The following is a 26,303-nucleotide window of genomic DNA, read 5'->3' as shown; positions in this document are numbered from 1 at the left end:
AAACAAACCGCAGAACCGGCGCTCCGTTGAACTCCATCTCTATACATGGCTGTGCTGTAACCTGAATCACTCTGCTGGGACCGCTGGCCTGCTCGCTGCTTCTCACTTTTCATGGATTCATTAATTTTACAACCACCAAAACTGGGCTAATAAAAAGGGACAGGAAGTGCTCAGGTGGGCTTTCTAAATTAATTTGGCCAGATATGTTAGCGACAGAGCATCGGATTAGAGTGCCGTGATTCAAAAATGGAGAGAAATGATTTTTCGAGCAACACCATATGGTGAGATGGGCAGCGGCAGCCATGAGGGTAGAGAAGTGAGTTAATATGGCTCCAACGCATCGGACAGATTTCACTGTATATTTCTTGTAGGAATGAACAAATAAAGCAGGTTTATTTATTCGTTCTATTGTGGGGGACCCAGGTTTGAATCACGGTAGTGGGCGAGAAGCGCCTCCGGCCCACGTCTGCAATTCAATTCAGTCTTATTGATACGGCGTCAAACACAATACAATCATCTCAAGGCACTCCAACAGAGAAAAATCCTACAATTCCACACGAGCGACTGTAGAAAGGAGGGGAAATAAAGCCTTTTCTAATAGGAAGAAACCTGCAGAACCGGACTCACAGGTGGAGACTCTGGACTAAACCAGACTCGGTCACTTCCTGCACGTTATCCACTGCCATCAAACCTCATGCACTGCACTCTGCAGCGCCGAGTCAGTGTTTACTTCTGATGATCGCCGGCCTTTAAAAACCAATTTAGTTCCCTGTGTCAGGAAGAGGTCCCACCGCCTCGGCGAGAAATGAGATGGTGGTAACAATCCCCACACACGGCGAGGAGGATATCCCACGCCACCCCGTCTTCCCAGCCTGTTATCAAAGGCCGAGCAAAAAGGGCCCACCGTGAAACTTCTCAAAGCACAGCAAGGCTCCCCCCTCAAAGCTGCTTTACAGGCAGGATGATACCGGTCTGATTCCAGGGAGCTGAATCTATATTTGGATAAACGCTTCAGTTACTAAACGACTGTGCTCACACGAGAAAACAGGAAGCTGCGAGAGATTTATGACTTGAAAACCACCCCGTGGTTTACTGTCGCGGTTATGTTGGAGGGTGATGTGAAAAATCTGAGGAAAAACAAGGATGAAACACAAGTACAAGGGCGTCCGTGCACAATTTGAATATCACAGAGAACTAACCGTTTCATCAATCATGTATACGTAACGTAACGTAACGTAACGTAACGTAACGTAACGTAACGTAATAAGACGTTCGGGAGCACGAGGGTTTTATAAGAAAAGTTGTGAGATCTTATCCTTGATTAATCAAAAGAAAACGTGTACTCCAATTATGAATCCTGGATAAGGAGAGGAAGGACAATTCAAACACACACGCTGGACAAAAGGCATCAAAACCGATGAAAATGAGGGAGGAAAAAAAAGGTCGATATTGAACTTCGACCTTCTCTGACGTAACTGGCATCATGGGAATTTGGATCATTGACCATGTTGAACAGACCCTCATTTATACTGCTTCCATTATTGATCTGAAACAGATGCGCAGCGCGAAATTACGTCACGCAGCAGGAGCTTCAATCATAGATATAAGGCTATAGATATGGCTACTAGCATTAGCCTCCAATGACTGTGTTTTCACCGGATCAGAACTGGGGGTTTGCTATCGCCACCAGATAAATATGCATTTCGGCGTGCAAGGGGGGATTTGAAAGACCAGCATCGGGTCATCCGTGGCTTTATGGGTCCGTCATCTTTCGTCCAATACCTGGTGTGTTGGCTGCCATATGATGAAAAAAGGGGAAATGAGGGGATCGCCTCTCTCCGGCGGTCTTCCCAGGCGGTCGTCACGTCTGATTTGTCCAGAAACTTAAAGCGATCACCGAGGACGGTTTAGTAATGAGCAGCACAACAAGGCACCTCGTAGAGACGTCCTGGATCCGTTCGGCTCTTTCACCGCCGTGGAGAATCGGATGTGTTCGGGCACATCATGCCGATTCGCGGCTTGTCCCACCTTGGACCTCCATTTTCATTCCTAATTGGAAGAATTGTCATTCCAAGAGTCTAAACCCTATCATCCTTCATTAAAAGAACCTCTTTTTTATTTAGAGCTGTTCAGTTTTTTTTTTTGTTTTTGACAACCACGATTTTGACAACGAAAAACATCACTTGGCTCCCAATTAATCATAAACCTCTTCTTGCATGTGTTGTTTGGAGATGCGCGTTCGTCTGTGAGAGGTCGCGTAAACGTGTTGTTTATCAGTGTATCACGAGGCTGATGAGAACCAGGACATAAAAAGACGATTACAGGCTCGCCGCAATCCCCAGCTGGTGAAATTTCCCATTCGAAACTGCGGATACCGAGGCTTCAATCTCAAACCCAGCCTGGGGTGGCACCCGTACGTTCTGAGATTCATGTGCCGCAAAAGCACTCGACAGTCAATTACTTCTAAATGAAAGCCGGCAATTAGGAGTACCTGTAGCTGTGAGAGCCGAGAATGGCCGCTGCCTGCGGCGACGAGTTTCAGCGGAGTCGAAGGCAACTTAAAGAAAATTAGTGGCTATTACAAGGGCCTTTGATTAAATCCCTGCTATAACGTCTTACCCGGCACTGGTATCTTTCACAGCTTGTCAGGTTGGACTCTCCACAGTGCAATTACTGCCACGTGTTAAGAATGAAATTATATTTAAGAAGCAGCTTTTTTTTTTTTTTTGCAGGCATCGACGTGAAGCAATCATAAGTAAAACTGGACATTTTAACTGCATCTGTACTGTACTGGTTCTGCCAACATGATCAGGTTGTTTCCTTGTAATCGTCTCACAAGCTCCATGCTGACTGCTCCACTGGTCAGAGGACGGGTCAGCTCGACCCCTGGACGATCTCGGCTCTCCGAGCAGGACTCGAGCAGAGATCAACCCAGAGAATCAAAAACTCCTTCACAAACACAAGCAAGCGTTGTTCCGAAAATTATTTTTTGGTAGATTTTGTTGTTGCGTTTTGATTTTAAAGCCAGACTGTGGAGATCGTACCAGCTGATCAGTGTCAGGACGCCTGTCCATATTCGCCCGGGACCTGGTTGTCACTCAGAATAACAATTCAATTTGTCATCTGTCCATCAGAACAGCAGTATACTCTCCATTCTTAATGTTTATTGTGTATTATTCTCAATGTGCATTTATCTGAGATCTCATCCAAAAAACGACATCAATTTGCTGAAGGTCCCCAAAACCAAGCTGTGCTCAATGGGGGACAGGGCTTTTCAGGCTGCAGCACCTCGACTGTGGAATGCCCTGCCTGCCCACCTGAGGGCACCACAGTCGGTGGACTCATTTAAAGGTGCTGTAGGCAGGATTCGGCATCTCCGCCATCTTGCTTAGGTTTACCTCAGGTTTGAATCATCTGAGATGGTGATTTGAAACCCAGCACAGCCAATCCTGTCCTGTTTTCTCTGACATCACGCCCTTACACAAGTTAAGCCCCTCCCACAAGAACGTGTGACGAACGCCCCTCGACCAGTCACGGTTAGAGCTTCAGGGGCTCTTCTGATTGGTCAAAGATACCTGGAACTGTCGAGATTCCTTTTCAGCTCAGAACAGAGACAGATGGAAACGCTGCGCCCTCGCGGTAGTGCAATTATGCTGCACTCCTAAAGGATTATCAATGGATACTCTAACATTTAATCCGAAGACAACACAGAAAAATAAGCATTGACTAGCAAAATCCTACCTACAGCACCTTTAAATCTCGCTTGAAAACGTTTTTGTTTATGAAAGCTTTTGAATGATTTTACTTGTTCCCTGTTGTATTTTATGACGTGTAAAAGTATGAGTGTTTTATTGATTTAGCCTGTATCTGTTACTTTTAATTGTCATTGTTGTTTTTAAACTCCACTGTAGCACTTTGAGATTTGTTTTACAAATGTAAAGTGCATGATAAACAAAAATTCATTATTATTATTATTATTATTATTAACAAATAACATAGATCATTTATTACCCAACATGCTAACGACAAGATGCAAAACGATGCATTTCGCTTGAAACGTCAAGTAACTGGGACCTTAGACTACTGCTGTTGATTAGGACCAAAAAATGTGAGGAGATGAGATGGTTTCAGTCTTGTATTCGTAGTTACAGTAAAGACAATGTTTCAGAGGCTGAACCAAAAAAATAAGGTTGGTAAATCTTAGTTTTCATGTAGTTTTTGAGTGAACTTTCAGTAATTCAAGGTAATAGATGCCAAACGAGCTTCTGCTTAACTGTCAGTTCTTCGCCGAGCTTCACCTGGAACGATGCAGGAAAAGAAGTTTATGAAATGTGCAAGTTTTTCAAAGAGCTCAGGTCGGCTTGAAGTCTGACTGTAATGGAGAAAACGACTGTGACTGTGAGGAGACGCCACAAAAAAAACCTGCCTGAAGTATTCCCGGAGACCCACAGCAGGAGCTCGATGCTTTTCCACAAACTCAATCAGCACTTATTGTCCCGGGTGATTTCTAGCTCATTGTACAATGAGGAGAACTGCACGGGGCGGAATCTACATTGCAAAAGTCCCACTGACGGAGGGGGATTATATCAGCTTTATACTCGACCGAAATTACTGACTTCATCTGTGAAAGGCAGTCGGAGTGCGGTAGGAGGGCAGGCGGCTGATTGTTGAACGGTCATTTACTGCAGGTGCAGATGAGAAAATGGGCTTTTGCAGGATGAAAGCCTCATCTCAGGAACGGAACTGAATGGAGTGGAATGCATTGAAGAAGTTGGTGCAAAGACCCAACACTTATTTGCAAATCAAGCCACAAAAAGTAAACTGGGCAAGTTGAGGGAGCTTTCACCTCTCCGTTAGTTTGAGGCTGCATCGGAAGGAAAAACCCGATGACGGAGTTCAGGACGTCCGGACGGGAACAATCCGAACACAGATTGACTTCTTCACTGCGCCGCCTGCTCTTGAGGGGAAGCGGAAGCGTTCAGACGTTGGGAACGCAGCAGCCTTTTGAGGTTTTATTTCTTTCCACCGCAGCCGAGGAGAAAGCAGTGGCACGCTGCAGCCGAGGTTAGTCGAGGAGAGTTACGTAAGGCCGCATAGAAAATACGACTTCAGAGGGCTCATTCAGGGACTTCAGACTTCACTGAGCTCAGACGCCAATGGTGTACTTTTCTCAATCTGCTGGTTCAGAAAATACTCGAACAAATTATTCCAAATGAAATGGATGTCGCTTTAAAGTTATTTTCCTTCCCAAAGTTGGACCAAAAGGGAGCATCGCAAAGGAAGGGGAACAAATGAAAGCCAAAGCAGAGGCTTTCACATTATGACGAGACAGATAGTGTGGTGTTTAATCGACCTCACAGCTTTGTTTGGGTCTGATATCTTATTGCTGCTTTTTCCATGGCAGCAGTGAACACCAGCCCAAGTGAAAACACTTTAAAAGAAATGTACAGTCACTGCTGCTGCTGCGCTGCTGAATCTGCAACAACGCAGTAAAACACATTGGAGACCTGGGAATTACTTAGTCGATACTATACACATTAAAGCAGTCACTGATGGACACATTAGTATTGTCGCCAGACCACCTCATCTGAGACCAAGTCAAGAACAAGACCAGACAATTTAAGGAATTTAAGGGGGCGAAGCCCAGTCAGGCCCAAGACTGTTCTGCAGTACGACAACATGAGAACATATCAAGACATGCTGCATAATTTAATGAAAGACAGATGTCTTTACTATATTCAGGACTTTGAAGTTCTCGTATTAGTTTTTAAATGTCTTAACGTTCTCACTCCTTCTTATTCAGCTGATCTGTTTTCACCATATCGACCCTCGCAGGCCTCGAGGTCCTCCGGCAGCAGCTTATTGTGCGTTCCAAAAGCCAGAACCGAGATCCATGGTGAGGCGGAGTTTAGCCACTACGGCCCCCGCCTGTGGAACAGCCTGCCGGAGAACCTCAGCACCGCAGAGGCTGCTGATTTTTTTTTAAGAAGGTTAAAAACACACCTTTTTAATCAGGCTTTTAATTGATGTTGTTCTTATTTTCATCATCATTTATTTATTTTAGTTTATTATGCACTTTCACTTCTATAAAATACTTGAATTGATCAAAGCTGAAGATTTTTTTTTCTCTCTCCCAGAATACATACAAAGCAGTTTACTCTGAGAAAATATGTCCAAAACAATTCAACATAAGAATCATTATTTTATTAATTTTTTTTTTCCAGTTTCATCATGTCTTGGATTCTTTTTAATGTGGGAATGTGTTAAAAAAGAGAAATCAAATGAAAGAAAATAATGATATATTTTTGAACAGCACTGCAGGCATTGTGCATTATCAGAGCTTCTGCAGCCGTTTCACTTCTTTTCAGAATAACTAATGAACATTGAAACCAAACATCCACTGTATGTTTGATAAAGTCCATTTAATGCTTAATGTTACCAAGATTCATACATAAAAGCACATAATTAAAAGCGTTGGTTTCACCTAACATGAATATTGTTGTGCTGTCACATTAATTTACAACACGTATTATTTTTAAAACTTTGAATAACTTTTCGGTGTGATTTTGCACAATCTACAAAAGAAAGAAAATCCAATAAAAATTTAATTAGGAAGCTAAAATGGTTTAGTTTTTCAGTGTTTTTTCTTTCTTTCTTTCTTTTCCTGTTTTTTTTTTTTTTTTTTTTTAACAAAACAAGAACTAGCAATGCCAGTGGGGTCCCTCAAGGCTCTTTGCTTGGTCCTCTACTTTTCATCATCTACCTTCTCTCTCGTTCCCTCTGCCACAACTTTAATTTTCACTGTTATGACGACAACATTCACCTGTACATCTCCACCAACACCGTCTCCACGCTGTCAAGTTCGCACAGCAGAATATCAAACAATGGAAACAGCGGCTCACTTCCTCAGGCTACACTGTGACAAATCAGATTTACTATTTATTAGTCCTACAAGTCTCTTGTAAACTTCACGCTCATCATTTGAAGCTCCAACATGTCTACTTTGACCTATGACACAGAAATGAAGTTTCAGGTTTCATTTCAGCGAAGTTTAGTGTTTACATGGGAGCATTTTGAAAACGATGCTGTAGCAGCACTTCAGAAAAGATGCATTTTTCTCCATTTCCATGGAAAAGGAGTGGTTTTAAAAAGTTCGACCTTGTCAGCCGTTTTCATAAAGGTGCACTTTCAGTGGCTTCTTCACTGCTGTCCAGACGAACACCAAAACGCTATGAAAGTTTCCCGTTTCCACTTCAAACGCCGTCTGAACAGGGTCTTTGGATAGTCCTCAACACCGATCTCAGTTTTGAACTCCTTATCCATCAACTTTCTCTCACCTCCAAAGCACTGTCATTGCCCATTCCTTGATTCAGGCCTTGTTCAAGGCGACAAGTGACAATTTGAGAAGCAGCCCCTGCAGTTTGAACCTTCAAAACCCTGAAAAAACTTCAATATGTTCTGTTGCTCGACTCCTCAGGAAAAGCTGCTCTCATGTCCACACCAGCCCCTTCCTCCAGATCCTCCAAATACAAATGTCGTCTCCTCTCCTTCACACCACCTATAACCTCTTCTCGCTTCTGCTTCGGGTCAGTCTCTTGTGAATGCTTGCGACAGCAACATCAACACCTTCAGAGTCTTCCTGAAAAACCCATCTGTTTGTCTGTACTCATAGAGTACCAATAAATTGACAAGTTTATTTTTTCACAATTACTACTAACATACATATCGACAGACTGAGCTAAAGAACAAGTTCATTCATTGCGATCAATCACATTTAAACATGATTCAATTAAAAAAAAAAACAAACTAAAAAGCATCTAGAAGGCGACCATTCGAAAAGACGCCATTTTTCTTAGAGAATGAGAGTCGGACTCATTAGTGTCTCGAACAAGTTGAGTATCGCTCACCTCGGCTGAAAAGAACCATTGTGCTGGAATCCACGTCAACTTTGCCATTTATTGCAAAGACAAGACATTAAATGGGATCGTTAAATCGTTGGCCGAGTCAAATTTCAACGGTGCTTTAACAAACGGAGTGAGAAGTCTCGGCTTGGACTCCTTCGTTCTTCCATAAACCTGGAACTGCAGCCCTCGTTCTGGCGCCACAACGCAATAAAGACTGGAAGACACCATGTACCGCCTTTCTGGCACACGTCGGCCTTGGCGGGGTACAAGTCGTGCCTGAGAGCTGCGTTGTTAAGAGACCAGTCAATAACACTGGTGAGAATCAAACAGATCTGTTCCTGAACAACAACAAACACTGATGGCGTGCCAGCTCTTTAAAGATCACAATAAAGAGTAAAAGGCCCCGGATCACACTCCATATTCTGCCGACTCACGCAGAAACTCGTCCATCCCGGTGATTCCCAGAGATTTTCATCTCAGCGAGGATGTAAGAGATCGATAGCTGCAGGCAGGGAGGGGGGTTCGGGGAATCAGAGTGACTGATGACCGCGAGATCTCCTGTGATCCCGGGCTTAATGAGCCGAGCCCCCTTGAGGGTCCCGGCGGCGTCACACCAGTCAGGACGGCGACGACCCCAGTCTAAACCCCCCCCGCCCGACCGTACGGTGATCCCCCTGTAGGTCGCTCGCTCACGTAGCCAAATCCCAGCAGTTTATTCCCATTTTATGTGGAGCAGCACTCTTACTTGACTGGAAAAACACCAACAATTCCTAAAGAGTGTGTTTAAAATGGACGTAAAGAGTGTATAATCGGAACAGGAGAAACAGGCGCGTCCTTATCTGTTGCATTAACATTTCATCAGCTCCTTTAAAGGGTTTCAGGGTTTTGATAAAGTCGTCACATATCAACACATAATAGGCTGCATGATGAAGCCGTTCAGGCAAATGTGAAACGGTTTTCTCCTCAATTATCCAACATGCATGTAGGTTAATTAACATTCGTTGAGCGCTATCTTTTATAACCATCTGATGATTGTAAATTCAATATATTTTTTTTAACCCCCAGCTTTCCAGCAGGTCCAGAGGGAAATAAAACAAACGATATGGGTTGTAAAGCTGAAAGGTGGTCCGCAGAACTGAAAGAGGCTGCAGATTATTTGGCATATTCGTCAATACCAAAGACCTCGCTCACCTCACGCTTGGTTGCCAACTAATTAATCATCTAACAGTGTTATTATCAGTCGGTCGTGGTGGTCGTTTTCTTCCCATTCCCACAGAGACGGAAGTGGAGCATTTTGAAAAAGTTCTATTCGGTAAAATTCGATCAAGTCTATATTAATTACTTCAATGGATACAAAAAAACTATTTTAAGGACTCTCTTTTCAACTTGCTAGCTTTTAAAGCCTAAGAGCTAAAATACACCCTGCATGGATGCCACGAAAACGTCTGTTCCGTTAGCTAGCTTAGCATTAGCGCATACGCATTCTGTCTTTAGCTGAATGCTGTGAAACTCCTGGATGAAAGCGAGGAGACACGATCGCCCGGTCAACAAAGATCAAGGGAACAACACTTTGAAGCAAAGGTCGCCCGGTCCGTACATCGCCGTCGCTCAGCGGCTCGCACGTGTTACTCCAGGTAAACCGACACGTGGCACCGTGTAACCACTGGTGACATTTAAAATGCGAGGCTGTCCACCTGTGTGCCTGGCACCGGCCAATTAGGGCTGCTCCCCCCCCCAGCCCCCGAGCCCCTGAAGATCTCCAGTGTTTAAGAATGTCACCGACTGGCCTTTAGCTAATGTGGCCCAAAGAGGATGACATTTCAGATGTAGTGTGTCTACAAAAGACCGTCCGTCCAGTCAATGTCTTCACTTTTTTTGTTTTTTCTGTCAGTCCAAAAGACGTTGAAGCGAGGTTGTGTTTGAAGGAGGCTGGTCTCTACGTGTCGGACTGTACAGATACCTTTTCTGGAAGCCCTGAATGTGTATTTCTGCCGAGTACATTAGTTTGATTGATTACCATACTTTAAGAATCAGACCTCCAGAGGTCAATTTTGGTTAATTTCTTGAATATTTACTTGGTGAGTTTTGTACTGGACAGTTTGAAGATTTTGAGGTACTCTTGCGACTCTTGCATTCGTCTGGAACAAAAAGGTTCTTTAGCTTGTAAATTTCCTTGATTTGGCTTTTCACGCTTCCAGGCTTTTTCTTTATAAATGAACTGCTTTTCAGTTAGTTTTCTTTAGCTTCTGCCAACAGTCTGGAAGACTTTTAGGTTTCAAGTCGCTTCATCAGCTCCCTCTTGAATCGAAATGCCAATTCGCATTGACTTTGTGAAGAAGTATCTGTCAATCGTCTACCAGTGACCTGCAGACTATCGGCATTGTGTTTTGGGCTTGGCGTGGCGACAGGTACTCTACCTGAAGAGCTATAAGGCCATAATTTTTCACGCCTGCCTCAGCTGTGATCATCTTTTTGTGACCCTTGGCCCCGCCCATTTTTGGGGGCTACAGAAAATATGAGGACTTCAAAAACCTCTTGGGTTTGTTTTTGCCTCAAACAAAAAAAGAAATGGTAGCTAGTACAGTATACTGGACTTCTGAGGCTTGCCAATTGCCTTTATTGGTTAAAATACAGTGAATCTAAAACAGTCATGTCAAATAAAAGGCTTTTGTGTGTAAACTGGCTCTCAAGAGGCTCCAATCTGGTCCACCAAACCAATAAGCAAATTTTAAACACTGAGTAAAACACCACTGTCTTGAGATTGTCGTTTCCGGTAGTGTGTGTTTAGTTTTTGTGGACATGTACATACATAAACCCCCCTGAAGATGAAATTGAGCTGAATGTGACCCTTCAACTGAAATGTGTTTGACAGTCCTGATCATTTAAGATATAACACTCCTTGTTTCTGCTCATTTAAAATAAAACAAATGTGTGTTCTCCGAAGCAGCACTGGCCTTTGTGTGTCTATAAAAAAAAAAAAAAAAGGATCACCGGGGCTTACAGATGAAATTCTGTCGGCTTAATGCTAAAGAATTCTAAATGTCACATTTGCACAATAAACGCGAGCTGCTGTTTCGGGAACAATGCCCAGTTTGAGTACTTCAACACTTCATTAAGCAACTTCATTCCTCATCAGTCTGCAGCTCCAGCAGCAGGATTCTGGCCTTTAATTAAGATTCAGAATTAATGCCCGGTCCAAGCTGCCATGACAACACTTTCCAAAACGTTAGCGATTACGAAAAAAAACAGAGCGGCGCATTACCGCACGCACAAAAATCAAAAGAGAAATGAGGATGAGAGAGGATGAATGAAGGGCCGTGGATGCACACAGCAGTCCTGGTGAGCGGGGCGACGGCGAGCAAGCGGAGTCTCGTTTCTGCAGGAGGTCACGGATGATGAATAATTAGCACATTTAGTAGCAGCACTTCTCAACTTGTTCATCGTTTGGCACGCCCTGAAAGCAGCGGCGGCTGCAGGACGTTGCGATGCAAGTGGAAACAAATCCATTCAAGGTCCATTATCACAAAAAAAATAAATAAAAAAGAAAGAAACTCTTCAGTTCTATGTGACCACCGGAGAATTCAAGCTATTTATTTTCGTTATTCATTCAGAGAATGATGACAATTTCTCTTTTCAAAATACTAAATATCGCTCTGGACTGGTCACAGACAAAAGCTTTTCTTCAGCACAGCCACAAAGACTCGCACACACAATCCTTTCAGGAGAGCCGACGCCGTGTGGCATTCGATGATTAATAATAGAAACAGCATTTCCATTTCCTGCTTCCGTCGTCCTCACGTCCAACCAGCCCAGTCGCTGAGGAGATTCTTGGAAATATTCTTTTTGTCCTGCTTCCGCCACAGCGAACGAAGGGTAAATTGAGTCGGGTCAGGAACAATCGTACCTCCGAGGATGCTTTTATTGGTCCTTGAATAGGAAACACTTCACTCGCACTCAATGTAGTTCTCTCCACATCAAGAAGAATGACGACCTTCTCTATGAAAGCGTCTTTCAAACAGCAGGGGAATCGAACATTTGACAAGTCGAGAACCGGGCTTCGGGTTTCACAGAAACTCTGACGAGTCTCCAAGTTTCTCAAACGGCACAACAATGAAACTCGCCAGAGGAGACGTGAACATTACTTTCGCTGCGTCGGCGGCTTTTAATGTGGCTGAATCGGCCGCCGAGGTTCAGAACAACCCTGCATCTTCATCAAGCACATAAACGGGAGGTTTTTTTTTCTAATTTTCTCTCTCAGACAGAACTGCTGCCTGCAGCTACAACGTTACTTAATCTGAGAACTCACACTGAGTTAATAACCACTGAGGCCGCTCTGCAAACCTCAGCCAGGAGTTAGATTGTCTCTGAACAGCTTGACTAATCTGAACGACGCTCGGCTCCTTCACTCAAAGTCTCTTTTTCTCATGAGAGCCTATAGATCACTCCCAGGATGAAAGAGTTGCATAAAGAGAGCGACTTTATAAAGCTACAGTAATGAAAGGTTTTAACGACAAAAAAAAAAAAATCATAATAACGCGGTGAAGTTAGTCACAGCAAAGAGCAGATGGCGCTGTGGAGCTGTGGAGCGGCTCCTCACCTCCTTGTCCATGCTCTCCAGGTCCTCCTTGCACAGCGTGTACAGCGGCATCGTCTCCGACATGCTGGGCTGCCGCTTCCGGCGGGACGGCCCGGGCTGCTCGTCGTCCGGCCCGGATCCCGAGGCCTCGTCCTGCTGGGCCGGAGACGCCCCCCTGAGAGGCGGCGGGCGGAGGAGAGACGAGCCGTCAGACACCCATCAGAGCACTGGTGCTGTCAAGATTCCACCTTTATTCCCTCATCTCCATATTTACTACATTTTCTTGATTCTGCTGCGGATAAACTGATGATTCTTGGATTTTAAGCTTCATGATCGACCCTGTTTCCTACATTTTCACTTCATTCTCGTGTTTAAAATAATATTTTACTTTAATTTCAGGCCCCACTTCTGACCTTTATGTGTTGCTGTTGGATTTTATGAGTTATTCTCTGAATTTAGACTTGCAACGTATTCTTGGATCATATGCCTTATCGCCCGATGTTTTAGATTTTATTCGTGGATTATACACTTCATGCTTGACCTTTAGACTTTATTCTTGGAGTTGATGTTACTTTATTCTAGATATTATTTAATAGATTTCATAAACTGTATTCTGACGATCCTTGACTTCTTTGCTTTACGCTCCACTTTTCCACTTTATTCATGATAGTTAGCTTTATTTTTATATTTTCGGCTTCATACTCAACTTTCAGATTTTATGGTTGACTTACAGGTTTTATTCTGGACTTCAACACTTTTCTCTCCAATTCTACACCAATACTCAACTCTTAAAACATTATTTTTCGAATTTTTCACCTTGATTCTGAAATTTCAGCTAAAATCTCTCTATTCATCATCCTTTTAATCCTCAAAACCAATTGTTCCTCTTTGTATTTCTTCACCTCACTGCTGCTTCAAACAGATTTTTATTCAGTTTTTAGAACAATCAGATGCACTGTGTCCGTCTTCTTCTGGTTTCTAGACTGTTATCAGTGGTTTTTTTTTTCCAGACACATAAATCCAACAGAGGGAAACAACAGGTTTGACACTGTTGATAGAAATAAGTGTGCAGGTTCAGAGTGGAGCAATGGGAAGTTCATGTTCTCTCAGTAGTAAATCCAAAAAGCTGCTTCCTCTTGGCGGAGATTAATTGAACAGATCTCCTTTGATGCTTCCACCAAACTTTATCCAAGTCTGAGGAAAACTCTAATCTGTGGGTGAAATGGGCCAATTTTCCGGCTGGGACTAATCGCTGCGCGTCGCCGGATCCGTCTTGAGCTTGTGTTTTTGGGCTACTCGGAGTTAAAAGTGTTTTTGACAGGCGGTCGGCTTCCTGTCGGCGGGTAGAAAAACACACGGCGGCGTCTCGCCACGTCGTTAGCATCCCTGAGCGACAGAAGCCCGGCGAGGTGACTCCCAGGAAGAGCGAGGTCTCCAGGTAACCTTCCCGGGACAGAAAAATGAACGCCATAAAGGTCACGGCCTTGCGTCTTGGCCCATTGGACGCCATCAATCCGCAGGATAAAACCCGGGGTGGGTTTTTTTTTTTTTTTACGTTCCCTCTGCCTCATGTCTCCTCTGGGGGGAATCTGCAGAGCGCAGCGTCCGTCCAGGCAGCTGCTCCGTTCAGTTTACAGACAGCTCAGATAGAAATGAGGCCCCGAGGTCCAATCCATACATTTGAGACCTTTTACGAGTCGCCTGGCGTCGCAGGAATATCAATAACTTGCCTCTAACTTTTTAATCCCCAGTTCCTTCTTATTTTTTTTTTATGAAGCTTCATGCTTTGAAATCACATTTCAGAGCATGAAGCTTTGGAGGGATTTCAGGTGTTGCATTAATGGATAACGTCAAATATAAACAGCGAAGGAAAACAGGCTTCTGGATCTATGGTCTCCATGGTGACGATAGTTATGGGTATGAAACCTGTATTTCAGATATTTTTGAGACACGACAACTGAATTTTGATCTAAGGTTAGTTTGAATTTTATCCACTTCACCGGAACATATACCAGTAATTATTGCACTTTTCTTCACGGCTGAGTTACTGTAAAGGATTTTATCGACTCCGATTTCACGCGACTCTTCAGCTATTTGATTTTAGTTTATTGTAAAGTAAAATGAGAAGAAATATTGTGAAAACATGTCTCAAACTTTTTGGAACGTTCAGAATAATTAGACAATAACTATTGTTTACCATAAAAAGTGCTAAAAGTTATTTAAATATGAATTTTATTATTGTAGATAGATGGAATATTTTTGAGGTGTAAATTATATAATTACACTAAAATGCGATGTGTTGGTGTTTCATGTTATAGAATGAAGCTATGTGACATTTTATTGATTTTACTTTAAACGTTTAACGTTTAGTATGTACTCACTAAATATTAAGATACGTTTCAAAACGGTCATAAGTCTTGATGTAACATCAAACGTTTGCCGTTTTATCCTGATAAATATTTGTTTTATTTCACATAATGTGTATTTTAACAATGAATGAATACAAAGCGATAATTTAACAAAGATTAACGCTAGAAAGAGACTTGTGTCTGGTAATATTGGGATGAGCGCTCTTGAAATACAATAAAATAAACTGATTATGTAAACTGAAAAAAAAACAATGTAGGACCGTTGAGATGCGATAAAAGATTAATTTTCCAGATCAAAAGGCACATTTCAAGCTGTTTTGATACATTGTGATAAACTTTCACTATTTAAGCGTAAAGTTCAAAATAAAACAACTTTTTTTTTACTTATAATGATTTATAGCTGATGATTTTACTAACACACTAGTTTTTGATGTTCAGCAAAAAAAAAAAAAAACTGTAAAGTTGGATGACAACAGGTGAACACACAATAATTTAGACAATTATCAATAAATAGAAACAGCTGTGTCGTTGTTGTTAACGTCTTGGTTTGACAGCGTTCCAGCTGGACCACCATGATTGGTCAATTTTCCAGACATTCCGGGAAAACAGCGTCCTGCAGTTCGGTCGGACTTGGACGACATGTTGACAGAGGACAGCAGGGTTTTCTCTGCACTGAGGCGTCTTTTGACGCGGAGCTCTCATGCAGAGATAAGCGTGAGCCATCGTCACAACCGGGATGTCGTCGAGCGCAAACTGAGTGGAAGCGATGCATTTATGGCGGGCGGTACATACGGCGCGCAGACATGTACCGTCGGAAGGCTGCGTCTCTTTAATGGACTCAGTGAGCTGACTCATAATCAGTTATTCATTCATGAGCGCTCTGCTGATGCCAGATGACATAAATATCCCTGAGGCGCTGTAAACATGAAACATGGAGTATTGACAAGCCCCAGAATTGGATTTCTCTCTCCTGGCTCCACGTGAAGCTGGAAGATAATGCCCAATCCGTCCAGCGGAGGATTTTTTCCTGGGCGTGCTTCGGTTGTTTATGACCCGACCTGTGACTGTTTCACCTCTTGATAGCGAGCCAGACTTTGAGTCCATCAATCCGGCTAAATGGGAGTACCTGAGAGACGACTGCTCCCTGGGATCGGAGAGGAGGGAGAACGGCGGGGTCCGCGGCGTCTGAGGACCTCTCCGGATCAGCTTCCCCGTCACGGGGTCGTAGGTCCGCACCTCTGGCGCCGGGGGCCTCGGGTGGATGGGAGCCGGGTGGAATATGTGCTTCTGCAGCGACTCTTTATGGTCGGGAAGAGCTGCTGGACTGTTGCTCCTACGAAGCAAGGAACAGGGGTATAAAAACCGAGAACGCACCGATACCGATACCGATACAGATACAGCTACCGGGCGATTGGATCCTGGCTCACCTGGGCGTCTTGGAGAAATCCTCCTTCAGGGGGTACAGCTCCTCCTCCACCCGCTCCCAGCGCTCCAGGCAGCTCCACAGCCAGTCGGGGTTGACCACATGGAGGTGCTTGCAGCCTTGAGCTTGCCGGACCTTCTCGGTGCCTGAGCGACCCGGACGACAGAGTCAAAAGATCAAGTCTGGATCAGAACGGCTTTCAGGAAACACCGAGCGTCCCCGTCGATCGACGACTCGGCTTTTCATTCAGGCGGAACACAATCACCCCGTTCGATACTATTAGCAAGGATAACGAGGACGATCTGTCTCGGGCCGTCGCCGTATCGTCACTTTCAGCCGTCTGCCAATAAGCTTCGGGTTTTTGTTGCGTCTGGAACAGTCAGCAGATCAAAGAGTCTCTGCTCGAACAGCACGACTCAAGTCAGAGGGAGAAACATCGCCGGCGTCTTTGAGCGAGGGAAACTCATTAACCCGGGGTGGCCCTCGACATGCATGACTAAGAATCTCATTTTCTCCGTTCTGACCCGACAACTTTCTGCGTTTGGGAACTTTTCCAGCCGTACTGGTGCAAAACATACAGTTCGCCACGGACAAATTAGAATAATAAAACACAGTAAGATGTGATTATTCCATTGTAGTTTGAATTTAGGAGTGGATTAGACTCTTTTAAGGGAGACTTTAAGGTCTCCAAATAAGTATTTTCCTTAAATTGAAGTGTGCATTATCTTAGGAAACAGGGGAGTCAAATTTATATATAGCTTGAGGGGAAACGTCTTTGAATAATAAGCAGGCTAGACTTTTTTTATTTATTTATTTTTTTGGAAATACAGTCTATGTTTATATAACTCGGATTAATTTAATTAATTCATTTATTTACATTGTAAATACAGGCACAACTGAACGATCCATTACCTGTTTGCCATTCAGACAGCACAGGAGACATGTTTGGCGGTTCTTTCCAGACTGAGTGACATGCTGTGAATGTTGCCCTGATTCCATCTCTGGCTGATATCTCTCTCTCTCTCGTGGTGGTTCGCAGGGCGAGTGATTGCCAAGTGCTGCTCTCAGCGGGACCGGCTCGCTCCCACGGCAACGGCGCTACTTCCTGTGTTTGTTTTCAGATGGTTTGTCGGGCCGGTGGCAGCCGAGGTGTGAATCTTTGAAAAGGTAATATGTATTTCTCTGCATCGCTACGGTTTGATCCCACCGGCTATTTGACAAAATAAACCACCACCTACTGTATTTAGCAAGGAAATCTGCATTAGATGTCAGTATCTTGCTGCTAATAAAGAAACAAAACTGTTTAGCTGATTATTCTTGAGTGAAGAGGGTCTTAGGACGTTTTTAGGTTTCCACGTTTACATGACAATGTTTCGAGAACGATGTCGGTTTACATGGAAATGACAGAATCGCTGAAAACGATGCATTTACCACACTGGGTCACTGCTCGTCGGTGTTTTGTTTCTGTAATACAAACTTGAAAACACAAAGTAAGTTTTCTGTATTCACTTGAAAGCACTGCGTAAGCGGTTAATCAAAACTGGAGTCAGTAGTTCGTTTCCTCATCCTCGGCTAACCGTAATTTGTGGACATAATGCATACAAATAAATATTTTGGACACGAGCAAGCAGCTGGAACTGAGCCCGGCTAAAAATGGAAAAATGGCAGGTTGCACATCAGTCCATCATAAAACGAACACATGGACACACACACTAAATCCCCAGTTAACCAGGGGCGTAACTTGACAGTGCAAGGAAGTCAGCATATGTTGAGAAAACGTACACATCCTGCCTCAGCGTCTGCAGCATCACAGCTGGAACAGAACCACAGCACACAACAGGACAGAATTACAAAGTTCTGAGGCACATTAAGAGTGAAGACAGCGTTCACTGACATTTAAACGAGACTAGCGTGAGCCTTTGTGAATTCTTGCATCATTAGCTCATGATGAAATCCATCAATTATAAATGGTCCGAGCACACGACTTTCACAAAACTTTAACAGCGTGGGTTTGTGTCTACCTACCAGCCCTGGCTGCGATCAGGTGCGTTGTCCGGTTGGGGTCCTGGGGACTCAGAAGCAGGTTCTTGCCGATCTTGGCGCCCAGAGCTTTGGCGTGGTAGTACTCCCGGGTGCTTTCCATGGGGTAGTTCGTTGGGTACAGGCCACTGAACACGATTATCGTGCTCTCCAGTGTCTTTCCCTTCAGCTCGGGGACGATCCTGCGGATGTCCGGCGTTTCCGAGGCCTGCTTCTTCAAGAAGGACTCGTAGCGGGCGTAGTACTCGGCGTGGATCCTTTCCAGCACCTCCTCCAAGTAGATCAGGTGATCGTCCTGGTCGTGGTCGGGTTCGTCCTCCTCGTCCTCTTCGTCTTCCATACTCTGATCCAGCAGCTCCTCGCCCGTGGTGACGCCCGACTGCTCGCTGTTCTGGGACTCCGTTTCGGGCTCCCTCTTATCGGAGCAGCCGTTACCCAGCTCGGGGTCGGGGAGAACCACTCCTGAAGGCTCGGCTTCAGAGCGGATTTTGCCGTCTCCTTCGCTTTCCTTGCTGGGGTCAGCGGGTTCCTGAGTGACCCCGTCCTTCCCAGACTGCTTCGCCTGACCCGACCTGCTGTCACTGTCGCTGTCTGACGAGGGAGGCTTTCCTACCACGGAGTCATTGTCGCTGTCACTGGAAAGGTCAAAGTCTAGATTATTGGAGGCGTGGATCCGTGACGACCTGGTATCTTTCTGTACCTCTCGTGTCCTGTTGCTCTCCTCCTCCGCAACATTAGTCTCACTATTCACCTGAGTTTCCATCGAGCCCACCCCGGAGTCCACCTCCGTCTGAGAGCCTTGTCCCGACTCGTGATCCGCAACCGCAGCGGGGTGAGTCCGATCGTGGGACGGTACTTCCTGAGAGGGTTGAGGTGTTGTGGGTTCTTCCTTTCCAGAAACATTCTGGTCCTTCAACTTTTTCCTGAGGCCGTTGTTTTGCTCATCGGCACCAGGCGTTCCTACGTGTTCCGGACTTTCTGTCAGTCGACTTGAGGGACTCCCCCCTGGAGAAAGACACGAGAGTCAAGCTGTCGACCATTTACACGACAAATGATTTCAAGAGACACAAAATTTGGGTTGCATTTGTAAAGGAAACAGTGTTTGGAGGCACTAAAAACACAATGGCTACCAATGTATACTGGGCGGTAGCTTTCTCCATTAGTCAATCACCGATAATTGTAAAAAAAAAATACTGGTTTACATTTTCACTGGAGTCACAGTTCTGTATCCATCCCATATGACTTTCATGATCCAATTCCAACAACTGCCACTCAAAATCGAGCCACACTCTGACAGGAGCGTCTATCCTCGTGCGTTTGCCACTTGTTTCACACTTCATTTTGAAAATCTCTTTCAGAGTACATGCATCATTTGGAATCATCTAACCTCATTAGGTGGTTATTGCCAGTTTCAGCAAGTGCTTCAGATTAATGCATTCCGGAAGGTCGAACCGGGCAATTATGAACCGCTCAGTCATAACCTTTCCAACATTTTGCACCAGTACACAGGGGAATAACCCAGATTTTATCACAGGAAGAGCTTCTTCTGGATGCCCCTGTTGGCAAATTGTTGCGAGAGATGCATCTTCCTCAGAGGCAAATCAGATTGCTCGGGGTTTGCCGAGTCACACCAGCGAGAAGTACTCAGTTTGAGCTTCAAATAAAATAGAATAAAAACGACAAGATGTCAGCGATACAGAATTTGACAGTCAACTGCACGGATGTTGAAAAAGTTTTTAAAAAATCCCCTTATTTGAATGAAAATACGCAAGAATCTAAACTCTTAATAAGATACATCCACGTTTGTTCGATGATGGTTCTGTACTTCCAGCAGGACGAGAGACTTCAGTGAAATAATCTGAGGAGGCAGGGTTATGCAGGAGCTGGCCTCGAGACATCCGAATGCAGCAAATTAAACTGTGTGTGCCAAACTCTAAACTAGAGCAGAACTATTTAGCCTCACTGTGTGGCTGATAAGCGAGCAGGAAACGTCACATTTCAGCTCATCAACGTCACTCTTCTCAAACCAGGTCACACCGAGTCGTGTGTCTTATCCAGTGCATCTTATCTCATTTAATATCAACAGAAAACCGACAAGTGGGAGTTCAGGGGGAAGAGATAAGTAAATTGTATTAAACCTAAGCAGGACGAGAGGCTGATCAGGTGTGTTTTTACTTACAGAGAGCGTTTAAGAAACACAGGTAAATTAAAGGAGGGGCATTATGCAAAATCCACCTTTTTGAGCTTTGTATAATGCTATAGTGTCATTTCCCCATTAAAAAGACACACGGAGTTGTTTCCTGAGCCATTCACACATATTTGAGCAACCCCTGAATCTCCCCCCGGCAGCCATGTTGAGCGCTGAAACGCTCGGTGCTGCACAGCTCCGCCCATAATGCACTGCTCCGCCCCAGCTCTGACGTAGTCTGCACAGCTCCTCCTGCACAGCTCGCGCTCCCCCGCCCCCCTCCACTCTCGGAGAATGCGCATGGAGATGGACGCTCTGAGGAGCTTCTTAAAGAGACAGGGACCCATTTCCAGTGGTTTGAGGCGGCCTGATGCAGAGGAACATTTGATTTAAGTTGCTTTTGACACATGCAGCTTTCACCATCCAACTTTGGGCAAAGCTGTTGCTTGAGTGTGCTGTAGATTGATACTAAAGGGCTAAAAAACACGGAATACGCCCCCTTTAAAGGACAGTTTTAATGTCTACCAGCAACATTCTTGTTAAGCCTGAAGGGAACGCCAGTCAAACATCCCAGAGATGATGGGATATATTTGAGCTTGTGCTCTGCCACGACCCCGAATGCACACAAACCAAAAGAATTCAACTACCAACTGTCCAGAAAACAGACTTGGACATTCTTGGCATAAAAGCCTGAGGAGAACCATTAAAGCTGGCCACATTTTTGTTGTTTTCAAGGCTATTTAAGTAATTTATGAAGAACAAATTGCGAAACGACCGAGAGATAACAAAAGGGTAAGCAACAGGGTTTACTTCAGTCCATCTCCCAGGAAAAAAAAAAACCCAAATAAATGTCTCCAGGTGGATGAAGCCGTGAGGCACAACACGCAGCAAACTCAACGCTATGTCAACATTTGTTCCAAGGTAAGGCAACGTCTCTTGCGTAAGATCAATACAGTATAACGCCAGCAGCGAAGAGCATCCTGAAGCTAGCCTACCTGACGAACACTGAACACTATCAACGCCGTTCGCTAATCAAATAAGCTAGGTGGCTCAACAGGCACAAGGCTGGTTTGTTTTTGTCAACAAGCAAAGCATATTCACTCATGTATTTGGACACTTCTCAGTGAAACAAGTTCCTACTGGCTCCAAAAGTTGTGAAATGTTGACACGGTCAGCTGGGATGAGTTGTCCGAGTCGGCATCTGTAAGCACCAGTAGTAAATACCACTTTCTAACATAATCTCCACACATTACTCCACTGGAAAAGACATTTCGATTGACAACTTTTCGAGAACCATTATCACTACCACAAATGGAAATGACAGAAACGCGCTGTACTTTTCATGCCAGGCCAGTAGGTGGTGCTGTAGTTCTGTAACACAGACAAGAACGCAGACACACAATAGTACAATTTACACATTCAAAGTTCTTTAAACTGTGTTTTTCCTACTGCGTATAGGCCCACTCAGTGTCTGGTTTTTATGAGGAAAGTGGCTCCTTTGTTTCTGCTTCAACAATTCTGCTGAAATCTCCTTATTTCACAATCTATCTTCAAACCGACACGTTAAAACAGATCAGCTGCTGGAAAGGAAACTGCTGATTCACTAAAATACTGCACACGCTAAAGGTGAAGGCGGGTGGACTTTATCTAGATAAATGTGGAATTAAACTACTTGACTGTAAAACTGTGGGAGCGCTGCTTTGGTTAACACCAACTTGAAAAGAAGCAATTGTGTCTCCATTAAAGCGAATGTGCTTCGGGCTTTAATTTGACACGCGGCATTAAAATCGGCGAGGAGTTGTTAAGAGTAACAAAGCCGCTGCGAGCCCCCCCCCCACCTCCACCTCCACCTGCTCCGACTGCAGAGGAAGCTTCTGTCGGACTTACATAACGGAGTCTCTGTGCAGTCTGTGAACTGCTGAACCCCGTGTGAGGCGCCGCCGAGCCCGGATGCCTCTGGAACACAGGATCAGTCCGAGCAGGAGCCGTCAGATAATTGATGTGACAGCCTGAGAGTGGGTGTGAATGGAAGGGGAGGGTGGAGGGTGGGGGTCCTGCAACAGACGCTCTGGAGCGGAGCTATCTGGCTCTACATAGCTTGGAATTTTTTTTTCTTTTCTATTTTTGCTATGAAAATACGGAGCGAGCGATACGTGAAGGCCGTGCTTGGCACTGGAATCGAACCTCATACCGGAATGGCTGCGTCCTGACCGCCATCCTCACAAATTCACTGAAATGACTGGAAAACAAAAAGACTAACCTTACAACACATCTGATAATTCAGACAACACTTCAGTCAGTGTGTTTGATTTCTCATGGTGAGTCAGTGTGACAGGAATCCATGAGGGGAACGTCTGGTTTCTTTTCAGTGAAAAGAATGAGCAGAAATAAAATGTCATTAATTTCTCCGGAGCCACCTGCCGGGCTGGGACTGATTTCACCCGATTAAAAGTTACGCTGTCAAAGTTTATTCCCTGAAAACGATCAAACTAATGGCAACTAAAGCGAAGAATTTGGTTAATAAAATTATTGTAGATGTTATGTAACTCCGAGAAAAGTGCACGATTTCCGCATGATGAGATTCTGGATTTGATGAATGCTGGTTCTGCTGAAAATATCAGGCTGTTATCAATTCAAGTAAAAACTAAGAGTAAACACAAGCGTCTAAATTCATGCCAACCCCCAGCGTGCGCGCGTGCGCGTGCACGTTGGGCGGACCGTACCTTTCTTGGCCATCTGAGCTTCCCGGGAGCCAGGCGGAGCGTTGATGTCCCCGGTGCCCTGGAAGTAGATGTACTTCTTCACAGTGATGAGGTTGGGAGCGAACTTCCACACGTCCTCCCGGTCGTCGATGATGCACACCATCGAGTCGCCGCAGGGGAAGAGGTTCCTGCCGGCGGAACCAGACGTCAATCACGCCCGTCTGTCTGCGGCGCCGTCTTGCACGGACGGGTGAGTCGGCGCCGGCCTGACTTCTCATGGATTCGTGCAGCAAACTGAACCTTTGTGTCTCTGAGTCACTGAAGCAGTAACTTTCCCTCTTATCAAAGAGGGAAAAATACATCTGGATGTCGGTAAACTGGGAATTTTCAGTGTCCCGATGCAAATTTGACATGACGCGATGAGACGGAGGTGAAGAAAGAGGATTTTGTGATGCTGGAACTCGCTGCCATGCTAATGACAGAACGGCATTAATGTAGCTCTTCTTCCCAGTAAGTATAAAGATGATAATGACCGAGTGACTGAAACTGTCACCAAAAAAGAAACAATGTAAATCAGGAGTCTGCAAACTTTATGAGCAAACGAGCCTCTTCCAGGTTTTCCCACCAAACTACTCTACACACTAAAACCGAGGCTGAATCCCTGAAGTCTTGTTGATCTGGATATAACTGATACGTTTTATTAGCTTTTCTACTTTTGTGGCCATATATAGAGTTTTTAAAGGATTTCTCTGCTTTACCCATTTTTTATGTATTGACTATTTTAGCCTCTTTAACAGTTTTTTTTATTATATTCCCATTATTCATTTCCCGTCCGAGCCATTTTTCTTTTTCTTATTTTTCTGGTTTTTTTTTTTTTTTTTTAACTTTCCAGACTAAAACGCTGTACTCGCAAATCTAATCACTGTAATTTGACCATTTTTCCTGTATTATTTCTTTAAGTAGTTTTAATGATTTTTACTGCTTTTATCCGTTTGTGCTACTCCGGCCGGTTTATCTTACTAAGCTGTTATTTGGCAGATTAGACTTTTTTTTTTTTTAAAAGTTGGTCTGGAATGTAAACAAGTTAAAAATGATAAATGTTCTTTTAGAAAAACCTCTTCTGGACGCCACAGGGAGCCGCTACAGAGGAGCTGAAGAGCCGCATGTGGTTCCAAAGGAAGAACATATCTTCAATCATTACCGCACTGAGAACACCACAAAGTCCCAATGTCCCAGGACACTCGAACGCACCATGCGGTCAGATCAACTGATGGATCCACTGATTTAAAAAGTCATCGGCCCCTCCTTCAGCTTCCTACCTCAGATTCCCCGTCTTGGAGGACGGATCGATGCATTCGTCTCGGGACAGGATTCTGTGGGAGAAAAGCTTCTTTTCAGGATCCAGAAAGCCTAAAAGGGGAAAAAAAAGAGAGAGAAAGATGCATATTTGAGATTTAATTCAGCTTCCAAGGCTTTTTCTGCATGTTTTATGAATCTTTTCTAATTCAGTCAAAGAACTTTCTATAGCTTTCTAATCAAAACAGAACAACATCACAGTTTTAGTCACTTTAAATGCAGTGATATGAGATCTTGTTACATAATGGTGAAAATCCAGAGAACAAATCCAGTGTGGATAAATAATAAACATCAATTATCAGGTGAAAATTACTGCTAAATAGTCATTAAATGAATGTGGATAATATTTAGGTGTGGCTTAAACGTCATTGTTTCATGTAAAAAAGCATCGCTTTGGCATTGAAAAAAAAAAAAAAACAGAGAAGAAGGCATTTTCAAAAGTTCGTTTTTCCCTCGTTTCCATGGAGACTGAGTTGGAGCATTTTCAAAAAGTTGCTTTTTCCCTCCGTTTCCATGAGCTGGACCATTTTCCCTAAACCTTCCACATTTTTGAGTCGCTATCAAAAAGCTGTCGACAACGAAAAAGTGACAAAAGTCTTCAGTTTTTAATCTAAAAACATCACGTAAACACATGGTTAAAGCAAACAGATAATAACAAAATGTCAAAATCATAGATATTAACATGCATCCTATGATGACTGAATCATCCACTTCACCTATTCAAGTTACAAAAATCTACTTAAAACCATATTCATGTGTTTTCAGAAAATAATGAGCCAATTTTTCATTTTTTTCATCGAACCATTTCTAGTTATTACGAGATAATTAACTCAGAAATTAAAAAAAGCCAATTTCTATGGATTTACATTTCATCTGAATGTAAAGGATGTTTTGATGCAACATCTATATAACAGATTGAATCTCTCACTACAATATCAGTTCGAATTGAATTATTCCAGTATTGGCTGCTTCGATTCATCTTTATTCCTCTTTTTAAATTCTGATGACAGTCTTAGCCCCCCCTCCTCTCCTCCCCTCCCTCCTCACCAGGGTCAGCAGTGAAATCCAATTGAAAAAGCATTAAACATTCATCATGTGGCAGCGGAGCAGGCGTGGAGCGGGGCATACACACACACAAACACACACACACACCTCTGTGAGAGATGGCAGCATGAATACTAAAAACCGAACAAGCAAGGAACAACATGTGGAGGTGGAGGGGGCTTCGGAGGGGGAGGGGGTCAGGCCAAAGTTTCACACAGGAACACGAAATTGAGGCGTGAGGATTGAAGCCGGAGGAGGCTGGGAGCCGACGCTGAGCAGACGCTTCCCTCTAGTGGACGCAGGCGGAACGTGCAACAGCGAGGAAGTGAGAATCAGCATTGAGACTTAAAATGAAGAAAAAAAGAAAAACCTACAAAAAAAAAACTGAGGTCACAAGAGCTTTGTGGTTTTTAACCTAATCTGAGACTCTGTTTCTGCTTTGATTGTATTTTGTTGCTTGCACTTTATGTTTTTAGGTTTCCATATAACTGTCTTTTGTTATATTTATAAAACTTCAGTTACAACTTAAGAAATTTCAGCTGTTTATTTAAACAAATTTTCAAGTTTTCAATCTCCTAATCAGTATTTTTCAGACAATTTTGAAATTTATTAATGAATTCCACCATTTTTAACCAGTTTTGTGTTTTGTTTTTTTGTTTTTTTAGAAATTCTCACTATTTTAGGGTTTTCTTTTAAAGCTG

General features: G+C 43.9%; 1 protein-coding gene across 1 annotated transcript in view; it reads right to left on the bottom strand.

Moving 5' to 3' along the window:
* The window catches only part of ctdp1 (CTD (carboxy-terminal domain, RNA polymerase II, polypeptide A) phosphatase, subunit 1), a 63,891-nt gene that overhangs the window by 32,608 nt on the left and 4,980 nt on the right, over nucleotides 1-26,303 (bottom strand). Inside the window, exons 6-11 of the mRNA XM_030121110.1 lie at nucleotides 24,522-24,612; nucleotides 23,224-23,390; nucleotides 18,298-19,317; nucleotides 16,277-16,418; nucleotides 15,976-16,182; nucleotides 12,502-12,655 (exon numbers count right to left, since the gene is read on the bottom strand). Coding sequence (XP_029976970.1) covers nucleotides 12,502-12,655; nucleotides 15,976-16,182; nucleotides 16,277-16,418; nucleotides 18,298-19,317; nucleotides 23,224-23,390; nucleotides 24,522-24,612 — 1,781 coding nt within the window. The remainder of the gene's footprint in view (nucleotides 1-12,501; nucleotides 12,656-15,975; nucleotides 16,183-16,276; nucleotides 16,419-18,297; nucleotides 19,318-23,223; nucleotides 23,391-24,521; nucleotides 24,613-26,303) is intronic.

The sequence above is a fragment of the Salarias fasciatus genome, chromosome 22 (genome assembly GCF_902148845.1).
Source record: "Salarias fasciatus chromosome 22, fSalaFa1.1, whole genome shotgun sequence".
Taxonomy (NCBI): domain Eukaryota; kingdom Metazoa; phylum Chordata; class Actinopteri; order Blenniiformes; family Blenniidae; genus Salarias; species Salarias fasciatus.
Note: the sequence above shows the minus strand (reverse complement) of the source record. Positions and strands in the feature narration are given on the sequence as shown.